Here is a 26318-nt window from a genome sequence, read left to right on the forward strand (position 1 = left end):
CTGAGCACTGGTAGGTCTATCTATTCCTGGTTGAATTTATCAATTTTTCCTGCCGTTGAATAGATGACACATTTCCACTTAGCACTTGCAGCATTTTTGCCATAAACTGTTATTTGTGTATTTTTAGGGTTTAAAGTGAAAAAACCTTTTACGATTTGAAAATATATTTCACTATTTTCACAATTAAAATATGATGGCTTATTCATAATTTATTATGAATTATTAGTTTTGTATGCAATTAATTTTGTTTATTAATCAGTTATTTTTATTGCAGTTCAGTTACGAAAGTTTCCTTTGGCAATGGTGTTCATTGTATTTTTGTTGAAAAATATTTTTCTTGGTGGTGCACATGACACCTCACCAATAGGCTTTGCCAGAAAGGATATTTCTGGTCAGTATGACTTCAATCCTATTATTAGTTCAGCTCATTTTAAAATTCTGAAAGCAACAGAGTGGAAAAGAAATTGAGCATTAATGAAAGCGTAATGCGGAGTAGGTCAAAGGTGAATGGGCACGCTCTGTTAGATTACACAAAAATGAAATGTTACATCTGCGTAAAATAAAATGAGGCCCACTACCCCATAATGCACAGCATAAAGGCAAAATGCACTCATTCATTATTTCAAAACTGTAAAAGTAAAAACGAAAATAAGGGTCACACTACAGATATCTTATATATTTGAATGTGCTGAAGCGAAAGAGAAGAGAAGAGAAGACAGTGTCGGTCCATGTCCATTATACTGTATGTGGCATGGCATTCAATGAGCTGTCTAACACTGCGAATGGGGGGCTTCTCTGTTCACAATGAAATTAAGGTGACATGAACAAATACTCTGAACAGTGGATAAACAGTCAGCAGATGTTTTTTAGTTTTTTCCCCAGGATGAGTGGTTACAGTAAAGAAGCTGTAATCTGTAGTTTAGAATGCTTTCACAATACTTATTCAGTGATAGACAAGGATTTAGCTGTGTTTGTAAACATAATGCAATGCCCTAAACCTAAACCTGATTAAGAAGCAAGCTGTATCTCAAGCAGTAGAATAAGTCAGTCTGAAATTACTTTAATTACAGGAAGTAAATATTACAGTTCATTATGAATGCATAAATGCATAATAAAATAAATAGATAAGGAACAGCTATAAGCCACATTTTATGGAGTTGGTGAACCGTGTAGTCTTTGTTTAAATGTTTTAATGATATCCAAAGGAGATTTCATGGTAATGAGGCAATATGTTTTTAGTAATTTGTTTGTGCATCCAAATAATTCCTGAAAACGAATTAGATATTGCTCCCATGGAAACATCCGAATGCTTTCAGGAAAATATAATTTGTCATTTGTCATTACAAACAATTAAGCTCTACTGAATCGGTTTTGGCAAAAATGCTTGCAAGTCATTTTCTGAAAGTGAATATGAATATAATGAATAAATATGGGTAGCTTTCTTTAATTTGTGTTTTTGTTGTTTGAGAAAAGTAATACAAATCATGGCCTGTAAATAGCCCCAAATTCAGGATTTGGTTTTTCTCCCATTCACCCCTGGTGGAATGTTTACTGGAAGTTTCTGTTTATTAATGACTAGCTCTTGTGTGCAAGTTCAGTAAATTTGTCCAGCTAACACTTCTCCTGGATCTCTCCCCCCTTTCCTGTCTGCTTCATTCCTCCTCAACTTTGCAATGTAGCAAGCAGAGCACTTGTTCAATCAGACGACTAAAAGTCCAGTAAGTCCTTTTGCAGAACCTGCCAAATGTAACATATACAAGCATGAGGATCCACTGTCCCCATCCGTGTACTGTGCTGCACTGAAGCATTAGTCCAGTCATAAAAGACAAAATGTTAAAACATCTTTCACTTTCAACATAATGAGCCAAAAACAACCTCAGCAGACTTCAGGGCCTGTGTAACCGTCTGCATTTGTTTGTGAATTGTACTGTATGTGCACTTTCTTTCTGAATGAGCTTTTCAAGTGTATTTTCCTTTACTTTGCACCACCGTCCTTTAGGCACTGCCCTTAATGCACGCTTATATTCTAATGACATTTTGGCTAAAACGGATTCAAGAAGGTTTTTTAGTGCACCATTATTATAACACATACAGGTAACTCCCCCCCCCCCCCCCCCCCCCCCCCGCCCCATCTATTCTTATGTGACCCCTCTATATTACCTATACTGATATCCCACCCTACCTACACAGTTATGAATGTGATTTTTGTAAATCGGGAGAGTTACTCAAATTTTGCTCTAAAAATTATGCCTGAGAACCACTAATTAGCTTACTAACTTAAGAAAGAAAGAAGTGAAGAAAGCTGAAATACTCAGTAAAGATGCATGTGAGTTGCCTGAAGCTGAGGAGGCTAATATTATTATCAGACTCTGTTCAGCTTCAGCGTGAGCTTATACAGTATGTAATGCACCACTCCATCCAGTCTTTTCCAAACTCTCTCACAGTGGGGTTAAAAAAAAACATCTGTCATCTATTCCTCATCCTGGAAGAAGGCATCTGTTTCATATATTTATATATATTTTAGTATTAGTTTTGTTTTATTTTGAAATCAAAATGAAAGACTGCTTATAATGATAAGCAGTGCATGTAAAAGGCAGTTGTTGCAGTTTGCGTGCATTGTGTGTTCTTTTTTAATGATATGGTCCCAAGCGAAAATCTTATGTGTGCTTTCTTAAGATTGGCACAACTTCTGTCAGTCTTGAGCAAGAGATATGGAATTATGATAATAGTACTCCCTTAATGATAATTTGACCTACTTCAGCTAAAAGCAAATGAAATCTGTCTAGCTGTAAGAAAAGGATAATTCTATGTTAGACTTTCCTTTAGGGCTTCAAGAATGAATCAGTCATCAAAACAATCTCAGTTTGTACCACTGTTGGATGAGGAAAAGATGTTTGGTGGTCTCATGAAAAGGCTGTTGAGCAGAAATAAATTAAATTTCATGATGAATTTGAAGAAAATGATGCCTTCTGTGGAGATATTCTTACTGAGAGAACCCACAAGACAGTTGGAAATCAAAAAAATGGGCGTATTTATGCTTTCCCAATAAAATATGTTTTATATCATGCATTGTTTAGATAATTAAATAGCTCTTCAGAAACATAGATCTCTATTCCAAATCCTCATGCTTAACTACATGTTACAATGTTAAAATAAAAAATAAATTAAAAAATAAAATACAATAATTTAAAATTGAATTCCAAATATTCAGTTCGTTTGAAGACTATTTTTATTTATTTTCCAATGTGAACAAACCCATTGCAAAGACTTTTTCAGTGTTGTGGAAGTTATGGTGTTGCATTGTGTTGTTGCCCTTTCCCCTTTGTCGTGCATGATTCATGGAAAAAAGACGAAAATGAAAAACTTTGTTCATTGGCTCTGCTTGCCTCGTTTTCCCCTTTGCTTGCTCATCCAAGACTCCAAACAGGAGTGACGGGAAACAAGCGGTAGGCTCAAAATGGCAGCGCCATTCGTGTTTTATCACCCATTCTCGCAGAATGTGCGCTTTATCTCCATACTCTCAGAATGTGTGTTTTATCTCCATACTCTCAGAATGTGTGTTTCATCCCCCATACTCTCAGAATGTTTGTTTTATCTCCATACTCTCAGAATGTGTGTTTTATCTCCATACTCTCAGAATGTGTTTCATCCCCCATACTCTCAGAATGTGTGTTTTATCTCCATACTCTCAGAATGTGTGTTTCATCCCCCATACTCTCAGAATGCCATCACCACCATACCCTTTTCAGACCAAAATGTGTCCATGTCCACAGCAGCTGGGTAGTTTGATACCTTGGGTTTGAAAACAGCTCTGTATCCCCATGCATGATTTCCACTCTCATCCATCATCTGAGGTTTCTTCTCTTTTGCGGTCTGTGGTGTCTTTGGCTGACGTTGTGTGATGTTCCTTTTATGGATGTTCCAAAGTGTGTTTTTTTGCATGTTTATTTATATACAGAGTTAAATGAATTTTTTAAAATGCTAATTTAGAAAATATTTTTTGTGCTTTAATGTTAATTTACGACTTAACTGTCAATATGTCATACCTTGGCAAGCTTTTACGCATTTTTATTGTTAATGGACAGGTATGTATCTTTTGGAATTACAATGATTAAGTGTATTGATTATATTATTACGGTATTCATTACTTAATGGGATTTAAGTGCATTGTAAAGTCTTTTTTTAATGTAAAAAGCAAGAACAATAAAATGAATATACTAAATACAAATGAAAATATAAATACTAATATTTAATATTTTTTTAAATATAATATTACATAAATATAGATATGTGTACAAATCTGCTACAGGATAGCCCATGCTGATATTTCTGTTTCTCAACCAAACTTTGAAAATGCAATTCCCTTCAAGGGACAAAGTAGTTAAGACTCTGAAAGATTTACAATTGTGCAAGGGAAAAGCTGCTATGCGGGATTTATTATTTAAATCCTGAAAGTAGATCTAGTACAGGAAGACACAAACAACCCTGCTCTCACAGCCTTGGCCTGTGATACAGAAAGGCAAAGGTGCCAGACAACAAGTCATAGCTGGTATTATTTTGGTCATTTTTATATATGGTTTTGCATTTTCAAAGCACTTTTTCATGTTCTGCAAGTTGAGTGTTGTGCTGTGTTCAAGAATTGCAAATGAAGACCATTGATTAGATCCGTGCTCTCGAGCTACCTTACACTTAAATTGATGGATATGTATGCACATAAGCTGAACCATCGCTTTTCCATATTTATCATTAATGAATGTTTATGCTGTGAGTGTCTTGTGGTAACAATCCGCTTCACAGTAACATTATTTTTGATATATCATATATGGCAATATGCACAAGCCAGCTTTTTATCTTTATGTGTCTATTTGTATGGTTTTGTCTTTTGGAACATATGTGTTCTTGTTTTTCATGTGAAACGTGAAAGGCGCACGAAGCAGAGGAAGTGGCGAGGACGAACCCAGAGTTTGTCGACAAGGTGAAGCACCTGGAGAAAGAGGTAGCTTACTACAAAGATGAGTCTGGAAAGTCCCGCGCTGAGGTGGACCGGCTCCTGGAGATTCTCAGGGAAGTGGAGACGGAGAAGAACGACAAGGACAAGAAGATAGCTGAGCTGGAAAGGTAGCAGGCCTCCTCCTTTATGTCCAATTAGCCGCTGAACGGTATGCGGGGGGTTCTCATTAGTGCTTTTTTGGATGTGTTGCTGTGAATTTATTCCAAGCGCAGTCTCCTTTGTTGAGTAATGCCACAGTATCTGCGCTTCTGTTTCAGTTAAAGAGGGGCTGTGGGATGCCATACCCTGCACACACTGGTTATTTCAGTGTACAGATGTACCCCATGGTTTGTTATGGAATCCTGACCATGCCAGTGACCACTGGGGCAGGCAGCTCAGCTGGGTAGCACATAATTAGCTGGGGTATATAATTAGCCCTCTCTCCTGGTCAATCACGCTCCTGCAGTTAAGCTGAGCTCTACCACATGCAGGTGAAATTTACTCCTCAGTGCAATAACCAGGGGAATAAGCCTTGACTTGTACAGAAAATGCAGACTCATAATGGGATTACAGTACAATTAGGCATTCTAAATTGGGATATAATAAATATTAAAATGTATAAATGGGTAAATATAAACACTTATATTTGAGCATATTTGCCATCGGAACTGATATTTTTGATTCTCTGCGAATGAATTCTAGTGTATATAAAATCAAGCTCAGAGAAATGTGCTGTATGTCAGTCAGCATTTTTGTTGATCTGAACTCTGGATGCATTTCAATACAGTACATTATAACTGCATGGCTAGAGGAATCAAAACAGTATAACTGCCAAAGTCACCAATTCAACCTCGTGCACTTTTAAGGATGAAATTACCTTATATACAGCAATATGTATATTTTTGGGCCACCATGAATTCGTAGGTCCGTATATTCAATAACCCCGATACACTTTGAAATGCCGCATCAGGAATACAAGGAAGTTATACTCATTTGCCACCCTGCCAAACATTCCAGCTGTTATTGAATTTGGGGGATGTCCATACTCTGTTTACCCTGAGAAATGGAATGATGCACTACCTTTGTGGTCAGTCGCCCAATTTTATGGGAAACCTGAAGAACCCTGGGCTAATGAAGCCTGCCCCCTGGTGAAATAAGGCCACGTGTCCCTTTCCATTCACGGCTAACAGCTAACACAGCCAAGCTACATTCCTCCAATTCTTCACAATTAAAAGATGCTATCAAAATCCATTAAATGGACTCCAAAGTAAACTATATATAAAACAGAAATCTTTGTGTTCAATCTTTCAACAACAACAAGTAAATATTTATGGATTTTACAGTCCATGCAAAAGCAAGTGATTCCATATGGAGTTTTTGAAAACTAAGCATACACAGAATCCATGCGATGCCTTGTACCTGTTGCTATGTGTTTAATTGCTGTATCAGCATTTCCAGTTGTAAAGGGAAAGCTTTTGCTCTGACTGTTAAAATTAATAAATGTTTCTTGTAGTTCAATGTTTGCTCTTTTCTTTTTGTTTGTTAGCTATAAAATGCTGACCTAAACTGGGCTTGACATTGCCAGTGAAATTAATTCTTTTGGAGAATTTAGTCTAACACAATTATCATATAAAGTGTTACGTTTCTGGCAAAAAATTCGATTGCAACACAGAACTCTATTTGAGAATATTTAAACCGTTAAACAGCAGTTTTTTAAAGACAAGTCTTTTGAAGGTTTTGGCTGTGAAAGACATGCATAACACCCAGCTGTTCTAGTGCTAATGGGTAATTACGCAATTTGGTCAAGGACTTTTCTGTATATGGTGAAGAAAAATGTTTTACTTTGAGTTGGAAAGGGAAGTCACTCATTTACACTACACTTTTATGAGTTATATTTATTTATTCTCGTTTTTTTCTATATTTTCATTTGCAGACCTGGGTGAGTATGCATTTACTGTGTTATTTCCTCATAGAGTGAAGTGCTGCCTTCCCCTTCTGCACATATGATTTCTCTCATGCACAGTGGATTTTTTCACTGGGAGAAATGCATGTGGACCATGTATTTATTTGTAATGAGAAGCTCATTTGTTTGGCTCTGATCCATTTTGATCTGATGTGATCTTATCCCATCGATAAGTCCATTGCAGTTATCGTAAATAGCAAAATGCAAAGGATGACAAGTTAGTCTTACTGAAAGGCAAGTTGGCTTTGCCAAACAAATGCGACTTTCATTCGATAAAACCTAAAATATATATGTATATGAATGTACATATATAATAATGATGCTCTTTCTACATATTTTCTGAATTACCTTTATGAAGTGTTTTGTTTCTCCCTGTTTTGGTCCCTTTCCCATCAAAATCACGTCCTGTTAAACTGTACTTGTGTAGGAGGCATTGTCCTCTGGCAGTGATGTGCATAGCATGCCTCCCCCACACTAATGTACATTAGTTACTAATATTCTGCATAACCCTGCAACTACCCTGGGTGTTTATGCCTGTCCTCTGAAACTGTCTAGTTCTGTATCTAGTATGTATCTAGTTCTAGTATCATTTTAAACATGCAAACTGCTAATCTTGGGTTACCATCAGATGCTAGCTCCTTCTAACAACTGCATGTGTAGTTTCATTTATTGAATAGAGGTATAGGGGAAAATAACCTCAAACACTGAGGAAATAAAATTAAGATAAATCCTGAAATGTTTAAAAATTGTCCCCTCAGCATGTGAAAATCTACAATGTTGCCAAATTCTTAAAAAAACGGAAATAAACTTGTTACAGAGTTTGTTTTATCTGTAATTTTAAAAAGTCTGTGTAAGTAACGTTTCATTTTTAGCTGTGAATTAGGCTGTGCTGATAAATTAGTTGGGTCTGTTTATGAAGTTGCACTGGGTGTCAGTACGCCTGTGGTTTCATATACTGTATGAGTGATTACTGGCATGCTGAGTTTACGGATTTTGAAAGCATGCCAGGGGGTGTCATGCTGCCTGATCTAGAAAAAGCACAAAAAAAACATATTTATGCTTCTTCTGTTAATACTGGCAAAACGGTACACAATTTTGATCGTATGTACAGATTTGCTTCTTAGTTGCTTCTTAATGTATGGATATGCTTCTTATTTAGGTTACCTGTTGTTCATGCCAAACAGTCCAGGCCTCAGTGTGAATGCCAAAAGAAATATCTTATTAAACATGGGTACATTCAGGTGTACAAATACACACAGTCAAAATATGGATATCCTCCACCTTCAGCACTCCACACACCTCCCAAAACTGCAGTCTGAACTCATTCAGAATTCATCGGGTGTCTGTGTCTTCTGCCTCTATGGCAGCTGTTTGAAAGTCCTTCTGGGCTCATCTACTGGCAGGTATGGGGTGGTGAATGTGTGTAGAAACCGTTCTGCAGTCAGTGTAAGTGTGCGTTATACTTATGAGAAATGCTGGAATTAATCTGGTTTGTGCCAAGGAAGTACTGAAAATCCAGGAAAAAGGTACAATTGTGACCTGAAATTTGTGGTACTCATTGACATGTACGATATCAAGCATATATTGTAATTTATTTCTATTGTAATTCCTATGTTGTTATTATATTACCAAGGAGGAAACTATTGCTATGGTAAAGAGAGGTAAATATTGAGAAAGGACTCCCTCATGTCAAGACAGCACAGCCCAAATTAGCATTAAATAAGACCCAAGCTAAACATCCAATTAGAATAAATCATTGTATCATTCAGTGAAAATGGATCTGAGTTACAAGCTCTCACTGCCTCTGTCTTATCATGCAATGGCAAGAAAAGGACCACATTGAATTAATATCGGAAAGGTTTGTTTTAGTTACAGCGACACTGCTGCCTTTGATGTGGCTAGTTGGGTTTGGCTGAATCCAGGGTGAAGTGTACTCTCACTGTAATGGAATGAAACCTTTCAGTTTACAATAGCTGCCATGCCGATGCTAAATCTGCATGAAGACGGAGTGCATGCAGCAGACTGTTTTGCTTGAATATGTTGCATGCAAACAGAACAGATTATACAAAGCAGCGATGCTGATGTATCACTTTATTATACGTTTCATCATGTCCTAACTCCAAGCGTGCCATCACGGCCTAGTTGAGGATGGCTGTCTTGGTGCCTCATGCACATGAAGTGATCAGCGTGTGTATAATGACCTGTGTGTTTCTGTGTCCTCCTCCGCCATGTTACCATCTTGTCCTGTCCCCCGCCCTAATATCCCCCAACCACCTGTTCTGTTCCGCCCATCCACCCGTTGCCCCTTACCCCTCCACCGGGTTGTGGGGCAGAGCACCCCCCGATCAACACCTGTCTGTGTCGGCTGCCCCGCAGCAGATGGGGGGGCTGATGTGGGATTTCTGGGGAAAGTGAGTGCTCTGCCCTGGCAAGTGTGTGAGCTGTGCTGGGTCTGTCCGCATCTGCGTCTGCGTCTGTGTCGACCTCTGCATCTTTGTGGACGTCCGTGTGTGCGTCTGTAGCTCTGCATGCTGCCCATGGGCACTGTCCTCGCTGCTCGTTCTTCCATCTTCCTGAAAACGCACGCTCTGCAGATAATCTGCTGACCTGTATGCAGCCCAGCCTATATACAATATCTGTACTTCATGTGCTGACTGGTAACACTGCTTAAAACTAGTGCACTGACCCTGACTGCACCCTTCATGTTGTAGGGTGGCCCTTAGCACACCCTGTGCCACCATTGCTCATGTTGACGCAGCCCCTGCACCTCATACACTGACCTGAAACACTCCATGCTTCCCAGATGTTAGTCCTAGTCCACTGGCGGCACCTCATGTAGAACCACCTCGTGTACTGAGACACTTCTGCTGTACACTTCACACAAACTGTAATCTCATTTTTTACAGCACAAACACCGAATGCAAATAGATACTCTGCCACCATCTCACACAATCTCTCTTACAGTCACACTCCTTCCATATTTTTTACTGACCACAAATGAATCCTTCAGACTTTGCACGGTAATCCTAAACACTTAATCTGCAGCTCACACGGAGATCTTAAGCGTACCCTCTACAGCTCTAAAACAACCTCTGCCCCTCTTAACTCTGAACCGAGAACGGTGACCCACATTACACACTGTACCAATGCCTGTGACAAAGTTCCTGTGTTCACATCTCTACTCCTCTATCTGAGTTTCCATTCCAACTCTTTTTGCTCTTATTAAGCTCTGAACATAGTGCTGTCTTTGTGGGAAGGAAAAAACAGGAGATTACTAATACAGGCAGGTATCACAGCCACACAAAGTAGCGTTTCCCTAATACACAAACCTACAAATTCATCATAAATACAAGCTTTAAGACCGTATGTTGTTTTTACCATTTGACAATGGGTGCTTTTTTATCAAGTTTACTTTTGTAGAACCTGAATTCCAAACCAGCTGTTGGCAGTAATATAACAGCAAGTCCTGACTCCAAATTTCTGGCACATGTTTGGGCTTTTCAGAAAATGGAAACAGGAACTAACTGAAGCATTTCTGTTAAAGCCTAATGATAGAATAATTTCTGTACAGTAAAAAAAGGTTCTTACTTATAATAGAGTAGTCTTCGCATGTCTACAGGTTCCTTCAAACCTATCATACTATCGCCTTCATCTTCCTCTCTTCCTCTTCTCACTTATTGCTCTCTTCCTCTCTCTGACTCTCCCCCTCTCTGTCTTGCTCCCTTATTCTATCTCTCACACGCACACGCACACACACAACACACACACACACATATTCAAGCACCTTTCCCTGCAAGACAGAATGTGATCAATTCACTCAAGGCTGTTGTTATTACTACACTAGCATTACATACTCTATGTTGTTGGATTTCTTCTGGAGAAAATAACAAGCATTTTGAAGGACATAAATCTTTTTGCCACATTATCAGGAAAGCTGAGCAATGATGTTGTTGAGTTAAGCCTCTGCAATTGATCTTTGTAATCTCAGAAGTGCTACTCAATTCAGGATGCAGAGGCTGGGAGACAGCTGTGGCAAAATGTGTGATGATTTCCAATAAATTACACTGGTGCTAATGTTTTGGAATAACGTATAATAGGATAACATATGTCACGGAAAGTTTGGTGATACTATGTACTCAGTCTTTATACAGTACGTTGTCATGCACCATCCTTAGACGCATATACTATGTACTTGTGTATCCGAGAAAGCACTTTAGGCTCAATTGACAAAACATTTTAACCTGAAAATGGTGTTGGCTACAGAAAAATTGTCATGATAGTGATTTGCATGTGCCTAAACCTTTTGCATGTATAAAACATTTAGGCTTCATTGCTTAGGGAATATAGATTAAAGGAGCTGGGTTTCGTTTTAGAATTATAAATTAATTTAATCTAATTTAATGAATTGTTTTCTGAAGTTTCTCTTTATTGGCAGGTAATTTATCACATTAAATGTAGGAAAAACATCTCATTGGAATATGGAAAGCCCTCATAAAAAACACTTTCAAATGCCTCCTCCCAGATAGTGTCCCAGTTTGTGCCTTTCCTTGAACTTGCATTTCTCCGGTCTGTGCCTTCCCTTGAACTTGCTTTTATCGGCCCTGTTATCCTTTGCTTCAGAAGCAGACGGCGTACAGCATGAGCTCTCCAGAACAATGTGGTTATCAGCTGCTGGATGTTTCCCAATGCCCCGTGCTTCCAGCTGTACTGCTGCTCAGTTCCTCCTGCTCTTTTTCCTGCTTTTCCTTTCTAATGTATCCCTTGCTCACTTTCTCCTCATCTCTCTGGATTACTCCTCCTCTCTCTGGATTACTCCTCCTCTCCATCCTGTCGGCTCTCCTGCTGCCGTCTCCTGCCCTGACTCTTACAGCTTGACTTCCAGGTTAGTAGATCCTTGGTCTACTGCTCCCCTATGGCTCAATACCCCTCTCTGATCAGTATATACCCCTCACTGCTCACTAACATACTCACTGATCAGTATATACCCCTCACTGCTCACTAACATACTCACTGATCAGTATATACCCCTCACTGCTCACTAACATACTCACTGATCAGTATATACCCCTCTGCTCCCTAACGTACTCACTGATCAGTATATACCCCTCTGCTCCCTAACATACTCACTGATCAGTATATACCCCTCTGCTCCCTAACATACCCACTGATCAGTATATACCCCTCTGCTCCCTAACATACTCACTGATTAGTATATACCCCTCACTGCTCACTAGCATACTCACTGATCAGTATATACCCCTCACTCCTCTCTAACATTCTCACTGATCGCTATATACCCCTCTGCTCTCTAACATGCTCACTGATCAGTACATACCACTCTGGTCCCTAACATGCTCACTGATCAGTATATACCCGTCTGTTCCCTAACATACCCACTGGTAAGTGTATTCCCCTTATGGATCAGTTTATACCCCTCTCATCTCAGTTACTGTACATTCAATGCACATAGATCCACTGCTTTATACAGATTGGGCACCTGAGTGTCCTGTGATTAAAGACTTGTATACAAAATGCTGAACCTCTCACTGACTGAACAGAACTACCATGTAGAATAGTTAGTTTGGAATCCAGAGTAAAAGTCTTTATATTCAGCAGGTGAGGTATTTAAAAAAAGAAAGCAGCAGGAGGTTGTGGTCTCAAAAACATATTATGTCTGAGGACACACTGGTGTGAAATAATGACTTTTAAATGAGTATATTTACTCTGGCGTGCTACTAAATGTGCTGCAGATAAGAGCCAAGGGTGTGAGCATCACAGAGTGAAAATCTTTCATGCTGTCTGTATGATTGAGTTTGTTAGGCTGTGTTTGTCAGGCTTTTGGCTGAGGTGTGTTCCGTCAGAAACTGTTTGCTCTCTCAAGTAGAGAGCTCCAAAACTGGGTGTTATTTAAATTATATTGTTTTGACATTATCATTCCAGCTATCTGTTTTTATCGATGAGTGAAAGGCGCAAGGGAAACAAATGTCTATTGATGTTTAAATAGTTTACTATAGTGTGCGATTCAAAATAAGTAAATTCAACAATTTATTTACTGTTGCCGCAGAAAGAAGCAGAGGGGTAGGTTAGGTGAAGGGGCGTAAAACGTCCACCACACAGACACTTCTTCACACAGGCCTTCCCCGTCCAGTCGATCAAAGCCTGTGCAGAGTAAGCCTGGATAAGGCTTGTGCTGTAGATTGTACAGACTCATTGGAACGGATGTTAAGAGATGTGATTTATACCAGATGTGATTGTGTATGCTTCAGCTTTTGCTAAAGTATCTTCTGCTGCTCTCTGTTTTATGAGACTCTGTAGCTGGCTTTGTTATGGGAAATAAGCCTGCCAGAAATTTCTCCCCTTGGTTTGATTAAGTCTAATGTACTAGTTCCATTCCAGAGAAAAGAGAGAGAGAGAGTATGTGTGTGCGAGTATGTGAGTGTGTGTGCGTGTGCGTGTGTTTTGTTTGTGTGCTAAAAGGACTGGCCTGCAGGGTTTGTATATTTTAGCTTTAGATTAGCCTTGCATGATACATATTTACTTCAATGGTTGCCTGGATAGTTCATTGTCCTGATGCACATGGCATGGATGGGGGAATCATGTTGGATCTGGAAGAAGTTGCAGCTGAGATCCCATAGCTATGCGCTATAATCAAATTTTCAATTTATGAAAGTCATATTTCTCATTATTCTTCATTCTTCTTATTATATCATTCTTTATGTTAACATTTAAAGTTAGAAGCATGTATTTGATTTAGCTTTTGTATGTTGATTCCTCTGATTGGACAGAGAGGAATGTGGAGGGTCATTGCAGTTTATTGTGCATTATGGGTTTTTCTATCTTTAAATGAGCACATACAGTATTGCATTATGCACCCACACTAAGAGAACCTCCTCTCATGGTCGAAGCCCAAACTGCTAGACTGTTAACAACCAGCCTGTGGTACTACATAGCAATATGACAGATGGGTGGTCTTACAAGTGATTTGGTGCATTTCATTTCTGGATATGGTGATGTCCGGTATTTATACTTCAATTCATGTTTTCACTCCCTCCCAGTGTTTTCAAATGAAACGAGGTAAAGAATTTGCTCTTAAAAATATGAAATACCGTCAGCACATGAGCAAGTGTATGTTCTCGTCAAGGGACAATTCCTATTTTCATCGCCCGTGGCCATTGGAGTAATATGTTACACTATAGTTGTCATTTTTCTCCAGAACCTTAATGTGAAAAAAGAACATTTGAAGGCTTTCGCAGCCAGGAATAAACTTGAGCTGCTTGTTTTGGAAGCTTCTTACAGAGACTCGTCCTCTTGGAAGATGTCTGAGGAAATGTGAATAATGGCTTATTACTGATGATTGAGGGTCTGAATGTTTCCATATTGCACTGATATCTTTAAGTATTTTATGGTGTAATGTCTGTTGCAGTGTGCACACTTCCTGCTTTTACAGTTAAACGATATCTTCTCTCGGCCCAGGCTCCCCTCCGAAAGCTATGCTATCTCACTGCGCGGTGACGCCCTGCCTGTGTGCAGGTTTCCACACAAAGGCAGGTTTGAAGTACACCACATACAATTTCCTGTGAAGGTTAGAGATTCTGCATTTACAGTTGGGCTCTTGCCTTTGCTCTTGCCTCTGGGATAGATTGTGGAGGTGTAGAATTCCATCAGACTGATGCCTTGTTGCCCTGCTTTGGGTGCAAAGTTCATCTTGATCAACTCACTGTCCAGTAAATGCAAAGGCATGTCTGTTTAACTTCCTGACTCTGTCCTTTATGAGTTGGTGAATGCTAACTTGTTTCCGCCATATTGCTTCCACCGGCTCGAAGGCCTTTTCTGCTGTTCCCCTGCTCTGGGTTCATAAAGGTAGACATGTAACTATAGGTTTTTATGGGCGAGTCCCCCGAAGATATTTTCAATGCTCGTCCTGTAATGATGTTCTAACAGGTTGATGGTATAAGTGTGCCTTCAAATAACCACCCTTTCTCTGGCTGGCTTTCTAAGGGCAAAGCAAAAAGCTGTGGCCATGTACTATAAAAACCAGGCTCAAAGTGAAGGAATTGTTTCTTTTGTTTGCGTCTGTTCACAGACATAGTAAAGGCACCAACCTTCACTTTATCAAACCTCCCTCAGCTTCTTGCTGTAAATATTAACAGTTCAGTACAAGGAGGATAGTCAGATATCCCTTTTCCCCCTTTGTGTTTGGACATGCATCTGTAGATCATCAGTATTTTCTGTCCACATCCCCATTTAGAATGAAAAATAACAAACACTCGGGTGGGATTATCTGAGTGAGCTGTGTGAGGTCCGTGGTGTCCCTCCCGTTGACTGTCTGTGTGTTCATGTCCAAGGGCAATCAGTGGACTGTGAAGGCATATTTTCTGGTGAAATGTAGAAATAATTTTGACCGTTTCCCCAGATTTTTGACAGAGAGCCGATATCCCCATAGGGACACAGTGAAAGGTGGTTCTGCTGATCCATAGGCGTTAAACACAAGCATCATTTCTGTAAGCTCTGATACACCAGTGCATTAGAGCATGCTGTATGTGGTAGCATTTAAACAGCATTAGACACCATTTTTCTTTTCTAATCTGTCCCTCAAGATAAAAACGTAATTGGACCACTTACTGTTGGTTACCATGTGGGTTTTTTTCTTACATTCTTTTTGTATAATATTTTCCAGTTTATAATTACATATTTCATTATTACCATTGCTGCTTTTCAATACAGACATTCTGCATCACACTGTTCTATAGAGGGATGCCATTGGAAATGGCAATGCAAACTAATTGTATTGAGAATCATACTAGTTTACTGTTAAAAAGTCAAGTCGTAAACATAAAACTGCTGTATAACCAATCATACAACTGTAATTAAAGTAATTAAAAAATGCTAATAAAAAGGGAAATGGCATACAAGCAACTTGAGGAACACGTCAAATAAATAAATAAATAAATAAATAAATAAAATGGACTGTGAAGTATTCTATGGCAGGCTGTAATGCAAATGGGATTAACAGTCCCTGTCATCTAATACATCTGATTTCCACATTAAAAGGGTGAATTGAATTTTCAGAATGCACCAGCAGCCTTGCTGTATTTTTACACAGATGTTCCCTGCAGGCTGAGGAACTAATTTGTGTAGCAGTATTTTACACATTCCCATCTCAGCTCATAAAGGAATAAGTACATATGCAGCAATGTACAGTAAATTAGGGAAAATGTGAATTTGAGCATATATTCTTAAGGCACTATGAATCTACAATTTAGACCAATTGTAAATCATCAGTGCATGTAATAAAGAATCAATTTTATACAATAATATGCAAGCAGTACAGATGTAGACTGGCTTGAAAGGAAAGGACAACCCATACATCCATACATGTGTTATACCTTGCCAGTTACTATTATCATTATTACTACAGTGGCACCCCTTCCAGGAGACCTGTTGTTGCCTTGGAATGAGTAGCCATTTCTCTGTCAGAGCAGGGCTGCCCCATGACTCCTCAGACCAAGAAACCCCTCACCATACTAGCTGCCTGCTGCCATGGCAGACAGCAGTCTCAGATGCCACTCTTAGGAGTTTTCCGAGCAGAAACCACCTGGTTTTATTTTTCTGTGTTTAATTACATTCTTTCTTTCTTTCGTGACTGGAGACCCATTCTGACCTTCACTCGAAGCATGTTTTCTGCGTTAGCAGAAACCCTAAAAAGGCCTGTTTAATGTCCATGCATGCAATTCAAGCTCACTGATGTTCTCAACTTAAAGCGAGAGGTATCCTTTTGTGTCTTGCAAGGTTTTATTTGTTGCAGTGTAGCATTGTAGCATAGCAAGCTGTCACTTGTATCACTGGCTTGGTATTTTTGATAGAGACCACTCTTTGGAAACGCATTCAGCTCTTTCCCGCCACTCGCATCTGGGGCCAGAGAATCTTCTGAATAACAGGGCTGGAAGCCACAATGCACTTCCTGTATGTGCTGTATGGGCCGATAAAAGCTGTCAGAAATCCCAGATCACATGGCACTCGTGTCATCTGGTAAAAGAGTACGTTTGTGGCGCTTAACCTAACCAACTCCAATTTAGCATTGGGGATTTATGATCCCAAAGGCCAGAGGGCATGTACCGGCAATGTTACTCTAGTCAAGTGGGCTGGTCCAGCTTAACTCGCTACTGCTACTTATGACACATACATGCCTACGCTCCTATGCATGTTCTGTTGCACACATTAGCTAAATATATCTTGATGTCTAACAATTAAAAACAGGAATATTTTTTGTAGTAACTTAGTTGTGGTAAACTTAATGTGTGGTTGTTGAACTTGCCAAATTTTGTTTTGGAAAAATAATTGTAGTGCTTAGTCTAATTGTAAATCAAATGGTGATGTTGATTGAATACAGGCATTTGACAGTGATAACTTATTTACATTAGCAGTTCTCAGATATTATTGTGAGGGAAATACTGTTGAAGTATATACCATTAGCCACTGGTATGCTGTAGGAAAAGACATACAAATCAAAACCATCTGTGAACAGCAGTAATCAATAACAAAGTTATGAGAGAATTATTGTCTTAAGTATTACTGTTTTTATTTGTCTTGCCATTGGAATGTGCACATTTAGAAATGAAAAAGTACAGTAAGGTAGTATATTTATCATCAGCTTCAAAAATTAGTCTTTCAAAGAAGGAGCTGCCTGTGTTCTTACATTGTATATGAAACTTGATGTTTATGTCAACAGAGTGTAAAATGTGTGTGTGTGTGCGTGCGTGCGTCTACGCACATGTGTCTGCGTGCGTGCGTGTCTGTGTGCATGTGCGTTTGTGTGTTTGTGTGAGTGTGTGTGCGTGTGTGTGTGTTTGTGTGTGCGTGCGTTTGTGTTTGTGTGTTTGTGTGAGTGCATGTGCGTGCGTGTGTGTGTGTGTGTGCGTGCCTGTGTGTGTGTGTGTTTGTGTGTGTGCGCGCGTGCATGCGTGTCTGTGTGTGTGTGCGTTCGTGTGAGTGTGTGCGTGCATGTGTGTATGTGTGTGCGTGTGGGCATGTTGGGGGGTGGTGTGAGTATTGGTGTGAATGTGAGGTGAGGTTACACAGCAACTGCGGTCAGACATTGGTTAAGCTTATTGAGTCCTGGATATCCGAGGCACATTGAAATTCTGAGGCATTGTCCAAGGAATGTCACTGTTATCGGGATACATTGAATACATTTTCCACCAGAAATTCCCCTGGAGTTATCTGACAATTGTTTGAACAAGCCCATTCAAAGATGGATGTGGGCTGTCCTTATCGCTGTGTGATCGCTGGCGGTTGCGCCAGCAGCAGTGTTTCTGGGGGAGAAAGGAGGAGACCGTGCCTTGCATTTTTACGTGAGGCATGTATCTGTCAGTATGGCTATCAACACCTCCGGTGGAAGTTTGCAGTTTCTTTTGGCCCTGTGCCTGCATTTTATTCTCTTTACTCTAGGACTGGGAAGAGTGCATTTCTACAGTTTATAAGGCAGGGCTTTTGTCCTGTTATTTATTCATTTATTGGTTTATTTTCAGAAGCCAGAAGCATAAATTACCCACCAACATCGGCAGCGACAGACTAAGGAGCATACACCTCAACACAGTAGTTTAAGATACCTTTTCCACAAATATTTGCCCAAACTTTAGAGAAACATGTACATTTTCAGAAAAGCAAACACCATAGTCTCAGAATATTGAATAATGTATACGAATTCACACTACTGGTTGAAAAGCTGTTTACAGTAATTGACCGTTCTCTTAAAATCTAATTTGTCAATGTCAGGTTTCTTTGCTTTTGCGTCGTTGTATGTGTCAACTCAGAGCCCAGAGCTACCGCTTATTCAAAGGCTGTCTTTTGATTCCATACTGCTAAGTACCAACAGCACATAGACATCTCTGAAGAGGCCTTCAGTTTAACTTGAAAGATTAGGCCTCTTTCAAGTTAAGTGGCGTAGTGTGGAACATGAATGCCTAGTGGGACTGAAAAGAAGACCTGTAGTTCACAGTTAAGATAAACAATCCAGGAACCTTATTCCTATTAATTGCAGGATATCAAAGATTTATAAGCTGATGCGGGTGCTTACCAAACAGAAAGAACGGTCTTTAATTTTAGTTGTTTTTCACACGCCTCTGTGCTTACAGAACTGCCTGCTTCTCTGACAATATACTTGCTGGAGTGCTCAGTGTAGGTGCTATCCGCTCTGTTATGTCTTGCCTTGTCATGTACCACTGCCAAAATAGGTGTGTCTCTTTGTGTTGCTGTGTTCTAGCTATCACAGTAGTCCTTTTGTAGTGTGATTGGTATGGTCGATTGGACTGACTACGTTATGCGCGGTTAGAAAGAGGGAGAATTCCAAGAAATTATGACAGGATGTGCTCAAGTAGATATAGGATCACTCACTTGAAAACTTAATTCTGACTTCTGACACAGACTTCAAAAAAATCATTGTGTGTGTCGTATGCTATATAAGAGAAGGAGAGAAGAAAGGATGGCTTAGTTTTCCAGTGCTCTTGCTGTGCCTGCCACAGGAGCACATCTGCAGCTTGTCACTGTTGGATGCACTGGAGCAGCAGGCAGGCCACATCTGCACACAGAGCCCAGCTCTCAGCCAGCACTTCAGCACAGATGTTAACGTCCCAGGAACATCTGGGTGGCTCGGCTGATTGACAGGTCACTGGGTAGATGTTGTACAGGGAAAAGCATTGAGCCTGTTTCTAGATTTTGCCTTTTTTTTTTTTTTTTTTACTGAGGAGCTGCTGACGTCTTGCTGTCTGCATCAACTGCAGCACTGAGTTTCTTCGTTTGGAAAACCGATTCATCTGTGTTTAAAATGGGAATACGGGTCTTTAAATGATCATTTACAACATGTATTTTATTATTTTATGTGGTTGAATAAACTTGTCTTCTGACTTCATTTTAAAATTTCAAATGTGGTTCAGTAATCACTGACATTCATGAATCTTTTACATATACGAGTACATCTAAAGGCCGAGTTTGAATACTGTATGTTCACCATGTTGTGGTACAGGACTGTCTGCCCTATTGTTGACTTAAAATCCTCTGGTTGGGTTGGCTAAAGGGAATAGGACTTCAGACTACAAGGAGAGAAGACGATTATAATTGTATAAAAGCAGACAATTATCTTCAAATACTTTTACTGGGTCCAGTTTTAGACTGAGCATGTAATAAGAGTGTAGAGAGACTAACAAATATAAGATAAATAAAATAGATTCACAACCTTTTTACAATGTATGTAAAAAATCCCAAATAGTTGTTGGCACACATTGCATTCAATTTCCGATATGCATTTGAATCTGAGACAGGGAATGAGAGAATTGGGTCCAGCAATCTCGCCACAGGGCCGTGGCTCCTGTCAAAGCCCTACAGGTTATCTTCCACCGCCAGCCTACCGGGAACCCCAGAATACTCTGGGGTGAAAGAGAAGCCCACAGATCTTTGTATTCCCCCTGGTGGTGGGAGCTGCGAGGGGAATTAGGAAATGAAGTGTGAGGTTATGAGGTAAACGGACTCAAAGATCTGAGCCTTGGAATTGGAATTTCATCCAGCTACCACTGGCAGGAAATGCTCTTTGGCCCAGCCACGCTCTCCAAGAACAGGGCCTCGGCCTTAGGTCACCACACCGGCATGATGAGGAGATAGCACAAGTCAGAAAACTGCTACACACCGTGAGTCAGAGTGCTGTGAAAAGGTTTTCACATTGCCATCAATATGACAGGAAGCAGCTTCCAAGTTACTCAGTTGAGGTGCTAGTTTTGAGTTTTGATATGTATATATACATATAGATGCAGTATCTCAGCCTAGTTTGACTCTATCTTTGTCTGACTAACTTGATGTCTACAGCAGCAGGACAATGGGATTTACAATATACTGTTGGCATATACTTGTATGAGTGTGTATATGGATATGTATTTCTTCTATAAGAAAGCTTTGATTTCATATAAAATCTGAACAATGCTTTGGTTCCATTGTGATCATATAGGGACCCCATTACTGCATTGTGTAGCACCAACAACCACAACCAAAACCCAATAGCCACCACTAGCATGTGAGGACTATAGGAATCTGTGACAGTAGGATGGTTTTGGACTGAATGTGCCTCTTTCCTTGTGTCCCTGCGCAGACAAGCAAAGGACCCAAACAAGAAGGCGACTAACATCAAGCACAACCAGCCAGTGGAGAAGAAACCAGGCCTGACAGACAGCGGTCAGCACCTACAAGTGAGTCTGTGTGACTGTGTGCTTGGCAGTCAATCCTTCTCCTTGTAAACACTCTAATAAATTACAATGTCACTGGGGAGTGTAGACTCACGGACGCACCCAAACGCACACAGGCATGTACTTTGCATGGCCAATACACTGTCAGTCTAGTTTCCTGGCAAGTTCCAAGCGAGCTTGTCTATTGTCAGTCTGCATCAGCTTCAGCCAGTGCTTGTAACCTCACTGTATGGATCAGGAGAACTGCATTACATCACTCCATTTCCAAGAGCTTTCCCCTCCTCTTAGCAGCAGGGGGCCACTAAGCATCTCTGAAAACACATGCTCTGGGATGAATCCTCAGATTTATTACACTTAAAGTCACTGTCTATATGGGAGACCCGGCAGATGGAGGTAAAGGTACTGTTCATAAAGATAGTGGACCAGGTGTGGGACAGACCCAGGTTTCATCTGATCCACTATGAGGCACTTTGCCTCGGTCAGCCAGGCGGCTTCAACAAGATAATGTAACTTTTGGGTAATAACAATCCCAAAATGCCTTATTATTATAGGTACGTATAAGGTATGGGAACTCTTGACGTGATTCGATTTCCTGATGAAGCTTGACTGGATGGGTCGGGCAGGCTCCAGTCAATCGCATATCTTTCCCCTTTTGGCCATACAGAAGACCAGAGTAAAGGAACACTGAATCATGTCCACCACCCCCTCCATCGCCCATGGGGTTTAAAGGGATGGGTCATGACTCAATGTCCAGTTCAGTCCATTTATGTACATTTCAAGAGGACATCTTGTCATGGAGAAGGTCAAAGAGTGGACAAGGTTTATTCCCTGTATTTTCTCACTGCTGAAAATCTTGCCCTTAAATGGCCTTTGCTTGCTGTGTACTTCAGGATGCTTTTAATTCTCTTGGTATGATGGCATGGTGATTGTAAACCTCAGGAATGTCTACTTCAACATCCTGGTTGGATTTCTCAAGAGACCTTTTTCAACTTGTCCATCATATGATGCTGTGATTGCTGTTCAAAAAAAACAAAGAAAAATAGAAAGTTACTGGTCCAATGATTTTGCTCACTTTGTCTACCCCAGAGTCAGTGGAAACATTGAAGTCCTCCCTCTAATATTTCCTAGTAGCCCTGGTTAGCCTGCATGTGCTTGATGGGATTCCTGCAGCAGAAGAAATAGACTACGCCACTCTTCATTGTGTAAGCTGGCAATGATTCACTTGGGTCCTTCTCTAATGCACCTTGTCCCCCAATATACAGTACATTGTGCAGTGAAATGTTTTGGCCAGTGGCTGTTCTTCTGCGATATAGAGCATACTGTAAGGGAATCTAACCTTGTTCTCAGCAAAAGACATTGGTCACTCTGAATGGGAGCATTTGAAGAATCTGATATGTATGACGATGCATGACTTCTGCACACTCACTCAGGCATGGTAGCATTAAATTTTTTTTTTTTTTTTTCAGTTTTATAGAAAACACATCTTGTGTGGCAGAGAGAGAATCACTGCTCTTGTGCTCCTCAAACCTTCCCTACAACGCCTCAGAGTTCTCTCACCTATACCCAATACCTGTGTGCTTTGCATTTGTTGACCACTCCGTTCAGCTAAAGAAGTCTGTTGAATGACTGTCCTCTGGATGTTCGTCTGTCCTGGGGATGCTGAAGGAAAGGCGTAGCTCTTTCTTTGTGGTCCCAGGTCTGTCTGTTGCACCCAACTCAGCCTCAGTGATGGTGAACACATCCTCGGAATTCCTGCCCGGGTGCATAATTGCAGTATTCAACACCTCTTCATCCCGGGAAAAGCAGATCAAATCAAAAGCCCTTTTTTATTCCCTTCAAAGGCGTTTCATGTTGTGTGCCAGGAAGGCAGCTTGTAGTAGGAATGTGGAAAAGATGCTCAGGCTTTGTGATATGTAATAACGTTCAGCGCACTGCTATCACACCGTAATCTGAGCCCAACGTCAGTCAGAGCTCCCTGCCAAGGGAGTGAAAGATCGGTGTGGATGGGTCCTGTGTTTGACAAGGGCACCAACATGGGGTGGGAGAGTGAAGGTCTGTTGTACCTACATTTTTTGAAACTTTTTTAAGGATTACTTTGTTTGTGACATTTCTGAGGATGCGGTGGAGAATATTTCACCACATTCTCTTCTCTGGCTGGCTCGGGCTAACATGTGGCTGTAGTAAAGTCTTTCCAAACATACTGCTTGGCCTGTAAAGGGAAAAGACAGAAACTGAAATGAACACCATACACGGAACATGATCTGAAAGGGTAATGGGTCCACTGGGAGTAGTGAGAGGTATTTCTTTCCAAAGGAAAGCCTATATTTCAACAATCAGCTCATCTCTTGTAGTGCTTAGATATCTTCATTTCTGTAGTCTGTTCGTATAAAAATATATTTTTAATTATCGTGTAACAATTTCCACTCTACATTTCTACCATCTGGAATTTCTGTGGTCAGCTGTACCTGCCAGTGACTTTTCCAAATCTGCTTTCTACAGTATAGCATTAGAAAACAATCCATGTGTACTGCACCCAAATATCCACCAATGGCTATTTAAAGATTTTTAATAACCCTGGAACTGTTCCACAATTTCACTCTTAATTCACATCCCTCCAATCTGCCTGACATTCCAGCCTGAACAAGTGCTGCAAGATGGGTGCCACAGCTCTCAAATTTAAATGGGCATTTTCAGTAGCTTTTGGCCTTGTCCAGTCTGCTCGGTTAATCAACAGGCAGAGGAAAGAGACCTTTGAGAGGCATCGTTATGCCAGTCTTCTGTCTGTTAAAACCACCTATTTGGTTTCAGCTTTCAATGCAGCCATAGTGGGACTCTTTTGTGCTCTCCAAATAGTCATGTGATCTTTTGGACCTCAGCTCTGCAATGTAATGAGCCATGAAATGTAAAATTTGGGAAAAATTCAATCAAGCTGGGTGTGAAAATTAAAATGGATGTTTAATTAAAACCTGTTACATCTGGAAACTGAAAAAAATGGGGGACCTTGGCTCAAGCATTGATTGCTATTGATTGCGCTGGGATAAAAAATAGTGTGATTAGTGTGATTGTTTTTAACTGAGGAACATAATTAAATTTAGCTGTGCAGTATGACATATTCCTTCATCCATCTGTGTGTTCTGGCTGTGTGTGAAACTAATACTGCTGTCTCATGAGGATGCATGTAATCTATCTATTAAAGGTGTGCTAATCCACTTCAGCGTGATTAGGCATTGATAACATAACGAGACAATACTGAGATTTCCACACTGAAATTGCACCCAACCTCAGCTGTCGTTAGAATGTCAATAGAATATTTACACTCCAGTTGCTCTGTATGTCCTTTTCCTTGTCAGTAGGGGATCCATAAGACTTCAGATAAAATCCACATGTGAACATGGAGAACTTAATGAAATGCAGCCAGTGACAGAGAGAATTTCTAACCATTTTGTAGATGAATAGAAGACTGACTAAATTTTAGTGAAGGTTTTATTCAACTCCTCCATGAAGATATTCTGTAAATATAGTATGTGTGTGTGTGCACACATGTGCATGCATGTGTGTGTGTGTGTGTGTGTGTGTGTGTGTATATATGTGCGTGTGGATATGTTAGTTGGCCTGAGCAGCGATCTGAGGTACAAGGAAAAAGAACAAACATTTAACACAAGCTGAAACATCAATTTACAGGTCATCTCATGCTCATTAGCTTTACTTAAATTTTTAACGTGAACAGTCTGGCCATTGTGAACCCTGACAGAATTTAACATTGTTTTCTATTTTTATCAAAGGATTGTCGGCAGTATTGCCATACTATGTCTGCATTAATTATTACGTTTCTCCTCCGAGTGCTGACTGAACGGGCCTGATAAGAGACCGCTGGAGCATAGACCCATCCCTGAAAGACGCGGGGGAAAGGCTCTCGCCGAGCCGGGTGGCAGCTGCACACAGGAGCTGGCCGTTTCCCCCCCGGCTGCTCGGCGGAGTCAGGGGGTCAGCGCGTACCCAGCCCCTCGCCGCCGTGCCACGCACCGGGGAGCGGGGGCGCTCAGCACACCCCCGCCGAAACACGATCCGCCTTATCTGCCTTTCTCAACACACAAATAATTACCAGGGCTTTACACTTGGCTACAGTTGCTATAGGTCACATCCAAGGGCATCTACAGATCAGGTCACGTGTCAACCTACCGTCAATACTCTCTTTATGGAGGATGAACACATCGCTGATAAGCAGTCCAACATGGCCGCTCCATAGGAATGTCCCAGGCCAGCTCTCTGTGGCTTAACAGTACGATGATTCCCATAACAAGCACACATTTATGGGAGCTGCTTTCTTGCATTGCTGGTAAGACATTAGTCATTTCATAGAGAAGCTCTTTACTACATTTTATTTTATTTTTTTCAGAAAAGACCCATACATGCTTCATATATTATTTTAAAGATGCATAAAATTGTGTAGACATTGCAATTTGTTTTGTTTCAGATGTAAAAATTACACCAGCTTCTCTGGAGAGTCAGAAAAGCCACTTGTAAGACGTTAGAATATGGAATGTGACAGAGACATTTTTTTCAAATCAGTTGACCCGATGTTTCTGCAGTTTTGTAATGGTTAAATAATCAAGATACTGTAGTTTATGTGGGTGCAGAGATGAGATAATTTGGGTACATATCTTGTGTGTGTAGACACTAGGCTGGAAAAGCAATTAATAGACATCAGAATTCTTTACTGTCAAACAAGAGTTCTTTATCTTTTAAGTCAGAAAATACATCTATTTCAATTCAAATGAATTTTGGACTAAAATATTTATCTAACTCAATTTGTGCTAATGCCTACATTCAGGCACTTGATTTTGAAATGCAAATAAAAATAGTAACTGATATGTACAGTCATGGAAGATGATTTACATAGTTAAGAGATACATGAATTATTAAGCAAGGAAATACATTCATGAATTCATAATGAAAGTTCACTGCTTTAAAAATACTGCTATTTTTGCAGGATTTCCGAGTGACAGTGTGTGGGCTGAAAAGGTCATTGGATTGATGTTATCGATGTCTTGGAGTGTGCTAGGTGAACTGACATGTTTCAGTTCTGTGTTAATGGTATGCTCATTCCTACAACTCCATGGTAAACCCTGTGCTGGGG

The 26318-nt window shown here is 40.3% G+C and overlaps 1 protein-coding gene across 1 annotated transcript in view; it reads left to right on the forward strand.

Annotated features, from left to right (window-relative positions):
- Positions 1-26318, forward strand: part of LOC133139518 (ERC protein 2-like) — a 195134-nt gene that overhangs the window by 97415 nt on the left and 71401 nt on the right. Inside the window, exons 11-14 of the mRNA XM_061259094.1 lie at positions 1680-1718; positions 3417-3446; positions 4925-5118; positions 21088-21184. Coding sequence (XP_061115078.1) covers positions 1680-1718; positions 3417-3446; positions 4925-5118; positions 21088-21184 — 360 coding nt within the window. The remainder of the gene's footprint in view (positions 1-1679; positions 1719-3416; positions 3447-4924; positions 5119-21087; positions 21185-26318) is intronic.

Source organism: Conger conger, chromosome 10 (assembly GCF_963514075.1).
Source record: "Conger conger chromosome 10, fConCon1.1, whole genome shotgun sequence".
Taxonomy (NCBI): domain Eukaryota; kingdom Metazoa; phylum Chordata; class Actinopteri; order Anguilliformes; family Congridae; genus Conger; species Conger conger.